This window comes from Artemia franciscana, chromosome 4, assembly GCF_032884065.1.
Source record: "Artemia franciscana chromosome 4, ASM3288406v1, whole genome shotgun sequence".
NCBI lineage: Eukaryota > Metazoa > Arthropoda > Branchiopoda > Anostraca > Artemiidae > Artemia > Artemia franciscana.
In genome coordinates, this window is record NC_088866.1 from 57,264,068 (window position 1) to 57,277,010 (window position 12,943).

The following is a 12,943-nucleotide window of genomic DNA, read 5'->3' on the forward strand; positions in this document are numbered from 1 at the left end:
AATAATATTGACTAGAAAATGGGGTACATTAAATTCATTCAGCAATTTTTCAACTAAAACATTGTGACTAATCAGATCACAAGCCTTTTGGAGGTCAATTAAAAGGAGAATGAAACAGGTATCTGGCTCTTCAAGCAATTTATATACAGTATCGAGGAGACTGGCCAGGTAACGTGCCGTTGATAAACCTTTCATATTTCCGAATTGTTGTTCATCGATAAGTACAAGGATCGTCTTTTTAAGTCAATGTGCTGCAAAACTCTCATATAGTTTAAAGAATATTGGTGTTAAGGTAATTGATCGGACTCCATGAAAATCCGATCTAACATTTTTCTTCCGTATGGGTGTAATGTATCCCTTTTTTCAGCACTTAGGGAAAGAACCACTTTTAGTTATTGCATTAAATATTTGATATATTTGATAAATATATTTGATAAATGATAATTTGAAAAATATTTGATAAAGGTTTTGATAACTTATCAGGAAATGCTTTTACTAGATCAGTTGGAATGCCAAGGGGCCATATTGAAGTTCTCTTTAGTTTACGTAATTTCTGAGTCCGGTTCTGGGGGGGGGGAATTTTACATGAGAGAGCAGGAAGTGTTTTTAAAATAGTGACAAGGTGTTTATTTAATGAGTTAGCTGTAGTTTCAGGGGGAACAGCAAGATTCAAGAAAACATTTTTCACTGATTTACCACTGATTTTGTTGACTGTATTACACCCCTACTTCGGTCGTACTTTAAAGAGTTCACTTACTTCATTAAGGTAACACTGGGATGAAACATTCTAAATCTGTTTTCTTATAGATTTTCTTAGTAGGTTAGCTTCTTCATTTTTTTTTTTTTTTGGTTAACCAGTCTTAATTTTATTATCTAATTGCTTATATTGGGCGTCAAACGATTATAATATATGTCTTTTATGTCGTAAAAATAAAATGATATGCGCTAAAAATATTATCTTCTCTATGTTTATTAATGATAATGGTACCTATGGTATATGCTCTTTTCTTAGTCCTAATTATACTCAGAAACAATTCCAATAAAATTGATCAGCTAAATTGACCTGTCCGAAAATTGGTGCATAATCCTACTCAAATAATGTTTTTCTCTATAAATCCTATTCCTCTTAATAGTTTATTGTTAATAATAATAATCATAAACAGAAAGTAAAGAGCGATGTGGGCACAATATATTAATGATCTATTCTATATATTTTTTAAAAGGCTTGAAATTACGAAAAGGGCTCATCCAATTAGAAATGGAAGGGGCTAATGCTCTTTTTAATACTCGGAAGTTACTGGAGGGCAACTAACCCCCTCCCACATCCACCATTTCCCCATACACATCCAATCCAAATTATGTGAGCCATTTTGTTCAGTATAGTTGAAATGTCCAGAAATTATGTCTTTGGGGATAACACCCCCACAGCCCTCAGGGTAAGGGTTGGAAGTTATGCCCTGGGTACATAGAAGGATTTTATAGAGAGGGTGGTCGTATATAAACTTTGGAGAAGGCTCGTGGGATTGGGCATCATAAGTTCTAGCGCCCTTTTTCAGATTCAAAATGATTGGAGGGTGGAGACCCCCCCATACCTCGTAGTTTCTCGAAGTGTATCTGATAGAAATTTTGAGATGTCCATTCGTTACCTAGAATCTTCAAAAAAAGCTCATTTGATTGAAAATTGAAAGGGCTAGTCTCCACTTTAATAGTCAAAAGCCGTCGGAAGGCAACAAGCCCCCCCTCCAACACCCATCAATTCGCAAAACACATCTAATCAAGAATTTTCAGGTGACCATTTTGTTCAGCGTAGGTAAAAAGTATGAAAATTATGTCTTTGAGAATGAACCCCCCCCCCACAGCCCTCAGCGCCAGAAATCACAATCACTTAATAAATGAAAATCAAACCGAACAGAAAGCAAAACCAATGCTATAACGTTGCCTATAGTAAAGCAATACAGACAAAGCTTTATTATATATTTATTATTATTTTTCACTTTTTAAGAACCAAGAGAGATCGAAGGGCAACTAGCCCCCCCCCCCCCCTTCACGCTTTTCTTTACCCAAATGCATCAGAATTTTTTTTGAAATAACCATTTCATTAAATGTAGTTAAAAGGTTAGATAACAAATACTATAATGTCGACACAGCCCCCCAGGGCCCGGGGACAGGCGTTATAAGTTATGCCCTGGGGGTATATAGAGTTTTATGGAGGGGAGGCTCATATAAACTCCAGAAAGGGTTCGTTTTTTGGAAAGTGAAGGTTCTAATTCACTTTTTAAGATTCAAAAGAGATCGGAAGGCAACTAGCCCCCACCCTCTTCACGCTCTATTTTACCCAAATGTATCAGATAAAAATTTAAGATAACCATTTTGTTAAATATAGCTAAAAGGTTAGATAACAAAAACTATAATGTCAACGCCCCCCCCCCAGGGCCCAGGGGCAGGCGTTGCAAGTTATGCCCTTGGGGTAAAAAGAGTTCTTATAAAAGGGATGCTCGTATAAACTTCAGAAAGGGCTCATTCGTTTGAAATTATGAGTCAAAAGAGACTGGAGGACAACTAGCCCACCACGCCCTTTTTCCCGAAATGCATCGGGTAAAATTTTTTGATAACCATTTTGTTAAAAATAGTCAAAAAGTCAAATTAAAAAAAAAACCTGGTGTCAACACAACCCCCCAGGGCCTCGGGGCAGTCGTTTTAAGTTATGCGCTGGGAGAATATATGGTTCTTATGGAAGAGATTAAATAAAAAAAAACAAGTTTTTTTTAACTAAAAGTAAGGAGCGACATTAAAACTTAAAACGAACAGAAATTACTTCGTATATGAAAGAGGCTGCTTCCTCATCAACGCCCCGCTCTTTACGCTAAAGTTTGGCTCTTTCTCTCAATTCTTCTTTTTGTAAAATAGTAAAAAACTTTAGCGTAAAGAGCGGGGAGTTGATGAGGAAGCAGCGTCTTTCATATACGAAGTAATTTCTGTTCGTTTTAAGTTTTAATGTCGCTCCTTACTTTCAGTTAAAAAAAAACTTGTTTTTTTACTTAATTTCTGAACGTTTTTGAATCAATGCATGTTTTGATTTTGGCTCTCCGCAGAGGAATAATTAAAACGAAATTTGCCCTCCGATTTTTTGGTTAAATAAATAGGCAACTAGAACTTTTAATTTTATACGAATCTTTTTATTAGTAAAAGATTTACGTAACTTATAAATTAGACTACGTAAAGAACTTTTGTATTCTCATGTTTTTATTACATATATGAGGGGATTCGCCCCCTCGTCAGTACCTTGCTCTTTACACTAAAGCTTAAATTTTGTCACAATTCATTAATAATGACCCCTGAATCACAAAAGCCATAGAATAAATAGTTGAAATTACTAAAAATACTTTAGCGTAAAGAGCGAGGTATTAGGAGGAGGTGAGCTCCTCATGTGGGTAATAATTTCTGTTTGTTTTAAGTTTTAATACTGTTCCTTACTTCCACCTGAAAAAACTTTTTCATATTTATTTTTTCATTGTTTTTTTAAATAATGCTAGTAAATCCTGCACTCCCTTCATGGAAATTTTCTTCCCCCATGACAAATTCTCGATGGAAAGTTCCCCCAACATATCCCCCTCTTTTCAACCCCTCCCCAAACCAAAAAAATCCTCCTGAAAACGCCTGTACACTTCCCAATAACCATTACTATATGTAAGCACTGGTCAAAGTTTGTAACTTGTTGCCCCTCCCACGGGGACTGTGGGGGAGTAGGTCGTCCCCAATGACATAGTTATAAGGTTTTTCGACTACGCTGAATAAAATGGCAATCTCAGAATTTTGATCTGTTGACTTTGGGAAAATAATTAGCGTGGGAGGGGGCCTAGGTGCCCTCCAATTTTTTTGGTCACTTAAAAAGGGCACTAGAACTTTTCATTTCCGTTAGAATGAGACCTCTTGCAACATTCTAGGACAACTGGGTCGACACGATCACCCCTGGGGAAAAAAAACACAAAAAAACAAACTAACAAATTAACACGTGATCTGCCTTCTGGCAAAAAATACAAAATTCGACATTTTTGTAGATAGGAGCTTGCAACTTCTACAGTAGGGTTCTCTGATACGCTGAATTTTATGGTGTGATTTTCGTTAAGATTCTGTGACTTTTAGGGGGTGTTTACCCCTATTTTCTAAAATAACGCAAATTTTCTCAGGCTCGTAACTTTTGATGGGTAAGACTAAACTTGATGAAACTTATATATTTAAAATCAGCATTAAAATACAATTCTTTTGATGTAGCTATTGGTATCAAAATTCCATTTTTTAGAGTTTTGGTTACTATTGAGCCGGGTCGCTCCTTACTACAGTTCGTTACCTCGAACTGTTTGATAGTCGTAAAACCTCAGGGAGTCATTTGACTCCCTCAAAGGGCTCATTTGATTGGAAATCGAAAGTTCTCGTTCACTTTTTAAGAGTCCAAAGTTAGCTCCCCCCACGCCCTTTTTCCCCAAATGTATTCGATAAAAAATTTGAGATAGCCATTTTGTTGAAAATAGCTCATTATGATAAAATAATATAGTTCTGATGATTACAACAGATATTAAACTAAGAGAACGACATAACCCCCCGGGGCCCAGGGACAGGCGTTGTAAGTTAGGCCCTGGGGGCATATATGGTTCTTATAGAATGGATGCTTTTATAGACTTCATAAAGGGCTCATTTGATAGGACATTGAAAGTTCTAGTTCACTTTTTAAGAGTCAAAAGCGATCGGAGCCTCCCCTTACCCAGCCTTTTTTCCCCAAATGCATCAGACAAAAATTTTGAGATAGACATTTTATCGAAAATAGTTCAAAGGTGAGATAACAAAAACTCCAGTGTCGACACAGCCCCCCAGGGTTCGGAAGCAGGTGATGTAAGCCATACCCTGTGGGCATATATGGTTCTTACGGAGGGGACGCTCCTATAAAACTTCAGAGAGACATTAAGTGACTGGAAATTGAAAGTTGTAGTTCACTTTTTAAGAGTTAAAAGTGATTGGAGGACAGCTAGCCTTCCCCCATGCCCTTTTGTCCCCAAATGCATGAGATAAAAATTTTGAGATAACCAATTTGTTAAAAATAGTTCAAAGGTCAGATAACCAAATTTCTGGTGTCAATTCAGCCCCCAGGACCCAAGGTCAAGCATTGTAGGTTATGCCCTAAAGGTATATATGGTTCTTATGGAACAGAGGGTCGTATAAACAAGAGAGCTCATTTGTTGGGAAAGTGAAAGTGAAAGTTCACTTTTTAAGAGCTAAAAGAGATTGGAGGGCAACTGAATCCCCCCCACCTTCACTCTCTTTTCCCAAATGCATCAGATAAAAAATTTGAGATAGCCATTTTATTAAACATAGTTAAAAGGTCAGATAAAAAAAAAAAAAATCTGATGTCGACACAACCCCCAGGGCCCAGGGGCAGTCGTTGTGAGTTATGCCCTGGGGCCTATATGGTTTTTATGGAAAGGATGCTCGAATAACCTTCAGAGAGGGTTCATTTGATTGGAAATTGGCAATTCTAGTTCACTTTTTAAGAATTGATTGTGATCGGAGGGCATTTAGCTTCCCCCAATGCCCTTTTTCCCAATTTCATTAGATACTAATTTTGAAAAAGCCAATTCGCTGAAAATAGTTCATTATGATAAAATTATAGTTCTGATGGATAACATCAGATATATAACATAACTCCCCAGGACCGGGAACAGGCATTGTGCCCTATTATGCCCTGGAGGCATATATGGTTCTTATAGAAGAAACGCTCATATAAACTTTAGAGACGGCTCATTTGATTGAAATATGAAAGTTCTAGTTCATTTTTAAAGAGTCAAAAGAGATCAAAGGGCAATTAGACCCTCACGCCCTTTTTACCAAACTAATCCGATAAAGATTTTGAGATAACCCTTTTGTTAAAAATAGTTCAAATATCAGATAATAAAAACTCCAATTTCGTAAGGAGAAGTAGTATAAACTTCAGAGTTGGCTCATTTGATTGGAAATTGAAATTTCTAGTTACCTTTTATGAATCAAAAGGGATCAGATGGCATCTACTTCAACACATCCTCTTTTTCCAAGTGCATCTGATCAAGATTGCCAGTTTTTTTTAAATAGTCCAACGATCAGATAACAAAAACTCCGGAGGCAAAATACCCCCCCCCCCAAAGCCCGGTAAAATGGTCTATGACTTATGCTGTGGGGGCATATAAGTTCATTTGGAAGAGGTGGTCCCGTAAACTTTCGGGGGGACCCAAATGACACACCCCCAAGCATTAAATCCTACCACCTAATATACCCCATTTGCACCGCAAATGGGAAGATAACTCTATATAGCCTACTACTTTTTTCACTTTGATATTGTTACTTTGATACTAGTTTTGATACTTTCATGAATGTTTGTTGTTGAAAAAAAAGTTTGATTGTGAAATAAGGAATTTTTGAAAACTTGAAACTTTTTGCAACCAAAAACTAAAAAAAAATAATAAAAAAAAGCTTTCTGAATAAGAAGTTTTCCAAAGAAAAGTAAACGCCATTTTAAGCTTGAAATCAGCAGATACAAATACCTGTAAAAATTCAAACTAAAAAAAAAACAAGTATTATTACTAAGGAATAAATGAAACCCAAAACGAACAGAAATTATATAAATAGTCATAGCAAAGAAATATGCAGCAAGTAATAATATAAATGAATTAATAAATCTTAAATGCTTAAATTGAATGTGCAAATCAATCTTACAACGGAAAAAAAATATTCTGCTATAGAAATATAAATGAAAACCAAAACGAACAGATATTAAACAAACAATCAATGCAAACAAAATAAAATAGATACTAGTATAAATGAATAAATAAATCTTAAAACGAGTGAAACTTAAATTGAATACACAAATCAAGCTTAAACGAACAAAAATAAAACTACAAACAAGAACTTTGGTATCGCCTCCTTCTCTCACCGTAAAAGTAAAAAACGTACTGCGTCATTGGTACTTTACTGAAAATGAAGTATATTATAAATATTTTCTTTTTTACTTAATATTGAAAATTAAAATTAAAATTACAGTAAAATTTTGAACTGATGAGCTTTCAGCCATTAATATCACTATACATCAATTATTCAGTTTAATTGATTTGTTTTTTCTAAGATTGTTCCAGACGAACATAATTTCAGTACAAGCAAGAACTTGGGTACTGCCCCTTTCCTTAACTGTGAAAACCTAAAGCCTACTGTGTCATTGGCGCTTATCCGAAAACTAATTATATTACAAATATTTCCTTTTCCAGTTCTTACAGCATTGTAAATGCAAATAAAAACTACAGTGAAATAAAATCTTGAACCGATGGATTTTTCAACAATTAATTTCATTATATGTCAAATATTCAATTTGACTTTGTTTAAATTTTTCAAGACTATTTAAGACACATATAGTTTTCAGTAAAGCGCCAATGACGCAGTATGTCTTAGACTTTTACAGTAAGAGAAGGAGGCGATACCCAAACTCTTGTTTGTAGTGATCTTTCGTTCGTTTCAAGCTTCATTTGCATATTCAATTTAAGCTTCATTTGTTTTCAGATTTGTTTATTTATTTATATTAGTATCTATTGTTTGTTTGTTTGCATTGATTGTTTATTTAATTTCTGTTCGTTTTTGCTTCATTTATGCTTCAATAAAAAACTATTTTTTTTCGTTTGAAGCTTGATCTAGATATTCAATTTAAGCATTAATCACTTTAAGATTTATTTATTCATTTATATTATTACTTGTTGTATGTTTTTTTGCTATGATTATTGATTTAATTTTTTCGTTTTAGGTTTCATTTATTCCTTAATAATAATTTTTAATAAACAGGTATTTGTATCTGCTGAGTATAAGCTTAAAATGCTCTTTACTTTTCATTGAAAAATTTATTTTTTGGAAAGTTTTTTTTTGATTAATCACAATAAAAAGCCGATTCAAACCCAAAACTAGCGAAAACTAACATGAGTAGGGTTGATAACCACCATCCCTTCTCAAGACCAGAACGTGATTTGCGCTTTACTGAAAACAAAATACGTATTACATGTTTTCACTTTTTTTTCATAATTAATAAATCATCAAAACTTTAAGGGATAAATATCAGTATATGTCAATTAAACTACCAATCCACGGTCATTTTTCTTTTCAGTAAAGCGAAAATTATGTTCCGGCCTTGAGAAGGCATGAGGGTTATCAGCCCTACTGATGTTAATTTTGGCTGGTTTGGATTTTAATCGGCTATTTATTGTAATTCATGTTTGTTTTGAGTTTCATTTATTTATTGATAGTGATTTATAGTAGTGTTACGCTTAAAAGATTATTTGACTTTATTTTTGCTCTTTTTTGGCGTAATGGAGCTTCTTACTTTTCTTTGAATAGCTTGTTTTGCCGAAAAAGCGTTTTAAAATGATTATAAACATAACTGGTATCCGTTTGCTACCTATATACATCAGAAACATAAATACTAAAACAAAAGATATAGAAAAAGAGGGGGAAAAGCGGAAAAAGAGTTAAACATACAAACAGACAACGGACAAACTAATATGACAAGCGGAGCCGACTGTAATGCGACAACGTATCAGTGCTATTTGAATCTGGAAATAATTTCTTAGGCCACAGTGCTTTCCATTCATCAAACAGTTCGTGGTAATGAACTGTAGTAAGGAGCGACCCGGCTCAATAGTAACAAAAACTCTAAAAAATGGAATTTTAATACCAATAGTTACATCAAAAGAATCGCATTTTAATGCTGATTTTAAATATACAAGTTTCATTAAGTTTAGTCCTACCCATCAAAAGTTAAGAGCCTCAGAAAATTTGCCATATTTTAGAAAATAGGGGGAAACACCCCCTAAAAGCCACAGAATCTTAACCATGAGATTCAAAATATCGGATAACCCTACTGAAGAGGTTTCAAGCTCCTATTTACAAAAATGTGGAATTTTGTATTTTTTGCCAGAAGGCAGACCACGGATGCGTGTTTATTTGTTTGTTTGTTTTTTCCAGGGGTGATCGTATCGACCCAGTTGTCCTAGAATTTTGCGAGAGCGCTCATTCTAATGGAAATGAAAAGTTCTACTGCCCTTTTCAAATGACCAAAAAATTGGAGGGCACCTAGGCCCCCTCCCACGCTAATTATTTTCACAAAGTCAACGGATCAAAATTCTGAGATGGCCATTTTATTAAGCGTAGTCAAAAAACCTTATAACTATGTCTTTGGAGACGACTTACTCCCCCACAGTCCCCGTGGGGGGGGGGGCAACAAGTTACAAACTTTGACCAGTGTTTACATATGGTAATGGCTATTGGGAAGTGTACAGGCGTTTTCAGGAGGATTTTTTGGTTGGGGGAGGGGTTGAGAAGAGGGGGATATGTTGAGGGAACTTTCCATCGAGGAATTTGTCATGGAAGAAGAAAATTTACATGAAGGAAGCGCAGGATTTACTAGCATTATTTAAAAAAAACAATGGAAAAATAAATATGAAAAAGTTTTTTTCAGCTGAAAGTAAAGAGCAACATTAAAACTTAAAACAAACAGAAATTATTACCCATATGAGGGACTCACCTCCTCCTAATACCTTGCTCTTTACGCTAAAGTATTTTTAGTAATTTCATCTATTTATTCTACGGCTTTTGTGATTCAGGGGTTATTCTTAATGAATTGGGACAAAATTTAAGCTTTAGTGTAAAGAGCGAAATACTGACGAAGGGGCGAACCCCCTCACATATGTAATAAAAACATGAGAATACAAGTTCTTTACGTAAGCTAATTTATAAGTTACGTATACCTTTTACTAATAAAAAGATTCGTAAAAAATTAAAAGTTCTAGTTGCCTTTTTATTTAACCAAAAAATCAGAGGGCAGCTAGGCTTCCTCCCCCGCTCTTTTTTTCTCAAAATGATTCGATCAAAACTATAAGAAAGCCATTTAGACAAAAAAATATACAAATTTTGTTTTAATTATTCCTCTGCGGAGAGCCAAAATCAAAACATGCATTGATTCAAAAACGTTCAGAAATTAAATAAAAAAAACAAGTTTTTTTAACTGAAAGTAAGGAGCGACATTAAAATTTAAAACGAACAGAAATTACTTCGTATATGAAATATATGGGCTGTTTCCTCATCAATGCCCCGCTCTTTACGCTGTTCATTTTAAGTTTTAATTTTGCTCCTTACTTTCAGTTAAAAAAATTTGTTTTTTTTTTATTTAATAGAATTTAAGAGCGAGAAAACGGCTATAATTTAAAGAATTGCCGTAAATTAAATTTAGATTATCTTTGGTACACCAGATAGTCTCTCATGTAATTTCAGTTTTGCATTTCTTTGCCATTTCTGTGTACTTATTCAGGCTGTTTTCAGTGACTACAGTATTTAGAAGGTTATTCAGATGTGAGTTTCATTTTACTTTTTTCTTTTTAGTGTCAGCGGTTTTTGTTTTTGTTTGTCTTTTTCTTTATATGTTACGTTTAATTTGATTTAACTTTAACTTTTTTCCCCTTTGATAAAGAATCCCGGATGCGGAGTTGAAATATTCGGATGTTAATTATAGTTTGTTGGTCTTTTTTTTGTTTTTTTTCCATTATTTTATTTAAATTATACCCATTTTCCCATTAAAAACTGTAATTAGAATATAGGAAATCTTCACTATTTTTTGTATTCAAATAATAGAGGAAAATTAAAGAAAAATTTAAAATAATAAAAATGGGAAGTATTTCTTAACTTTTACCATGATGTGAAGTACTTAATTCTGTAAAACTAGTTAGCTAAAAGCCACTTGCCACGAAAGCAACATATGACCATGCTAGCTGGGTCCCAGCGGCTTCGCTGCCGGGCCCCAGCATGGGCCTTCGCCGCCGGGCCCCAGCAGGGCACGCGACAGGCTTCTATATATGGATTCTCATTGTCCCTTGTGTTCTAACCACAAACAGTGCTGGCCCCAGCATGGCACGCGGCAGGCTTCTATATATGGATTTTCTTTGTCCCTTGTGTTCTAGGTCCCGGCAACACTATGTCATTTTTGGATCGAATTGATGACGTGAATTGGACATTCCTAATCTGGCCGTTTCTCTTTGAGCCGCAAGCCTGGTTTTGCGTTGCTCTGGTGTTCCCTTTTTGGTGACATTGTAGGATAATTATACACGCATTGCTTTTGTAATATAGCGAAACGCTGTCCCAAAAGAAATAATTCACCCTCTTAAAAATTTTAATAACGACCAAAACAACACTTTAAGGACTTCTAGCTTGAAAGCAGTTTTTGGCTCTTCTCGATCTCAAGACCGAGTATGGTGACGAGTTAAAAAAAAAAAAAAAAAAAAAATCACCTGTCCGAAAAGTGATTCTTCAAAGGATTCATTGAAATAGAAAAAAAAACCTGAAAGTTACATTGAAAAGATGTAAAGATGTGAAGTCGCTAAATAAAACAAATTAACGCATCGAAAAATTAACATTAAAGTCGTCATATCGAAAATTGTCATCAAGTCACTACATCGAAAAGTTAAAAGAATAATAAATTAGCGACAAGCATCCAAATAATATTAAAGACTTACAACTGAGCACAATCAGATTTCACTCTTCTAATTTGTGACTGCAGGGACTCTTTCTCTTCAATCCATTGCGATTTCTCCAGACTGAGCCCCGTGACTGAAAGCTGAAAAGATGCTTTCTCACGGCGCAAGTTTTCGAGCTGAAATATTGACAAATATCAATGATAAATTACAACAATAGCCTTTATAATACTGACATATGAAGTTGTACATCACCTTGTAAGTTGCTTAATACTGAAAAGTTAAGCTTCAAGAATATCTTAGAGAAAGATATTCCATTTTGATAGCCGTGATTTGAGTCTCATATTCTTAATTACTTGCCATTAAACAATACACATTGCAGCAGAAAAATTTCGCTAATAAATTTTTATGCCAGGGGACCAAACTTCACTCAGTGATTCAATAGGATTGTGATTCACTAGGAGATTCAACAGGGGATTCGAATCAATAAGGTGATTCAATAAGAGACCAAGCTTCACTCGGTGATTCAATAAGATTGTGATTCAATTGGGAATTCAATAGGGGATTTGAATAGATACGATGATTTAATAGGGGACCAGACTGCGCTTGGTTATTCAATAGGATTGGGATTCAAAAGTATTTTGGATTCAATAGGGGATTTGAATCAATACGATGATTCAATATGCGACCAAACATCACTCGGTGATTCAATAGGATTGTGATTAATTAGGGGATTCAATGAAAGAGTTCACTCAATACGGTGATTTAATAGGGGACTAAACTTCGCTCAGTAGTTCAATAGAATTGTGATTTAATAGGAGGTTTGAATTAATATAGTGACTCCGTAGAGGACCAAACTTCACTCGATGATTCAATAGGATTGTGTTTCAATGGGGGAATCAACAGGGGATTTGAATCAATACTGTAATTCAATAGGAGACCAGACTTCACTCGGGAATTCAATAAGATTGTGATTCAATAAGAGACTCAATAGGGGATTTGAATCAATAAAGTGATTCATTAAGGGACCAACCTTCACTCGGTGTTTCAATAGGATTGTGATTCGATTGGGGATTCAATAGGGGATTTGAACAAAGACGGTGATTCAACAGGGGACCAAACTGCGCTCGGATATTCAATAAGGTTCCGATTCAATACGAGATTCAATAGGAAATTTGAATTTACAAGTTGATTCAATATCGGTAGAAACTTCACTTGGTGATTCAATCGGATTGTGATTCAATAGGGGATTCAATGAGGGATATGAATCAATACGGTGATTGCACAGTGGACCAAACTTCGCTTGGCGATTAATAGGACTGTGATTTAATAGGGGAATCAATACGGGACCAAACTTCGCTCAGTGATTCAGAAAAATTATGATTCAATAAGGGATTGGAATCAATACGGTGATTCAAGAGGAA

General features: G+C 34.9%; 1 protein-coding gene across 3 annotated transcripts in view; it reads right to left on the reverse strand.

Moving 5' to 3' along the window:
* LOC136026649 (rootletin-like) overlaps positions 1-12,943 on the reverse strand; it is a 329,138-nt gene that overhangs the window by 247,928 nt on the left and 68,267 nt on the right. For all 3 annotated transcript variants that reach the window (XM_065703386.1, XM_065703385.1, XM_065703387.1), the window contains one exon: positions 11,562-11,698. In XM_065703386.1, coding sequence (XP_065559458.1) covers positions 11,562-11,698 — 137 coding nt within the window. The remainder of the gene's footprint in view (positions 1-11,561; positions 11,699-12,943) is intronic.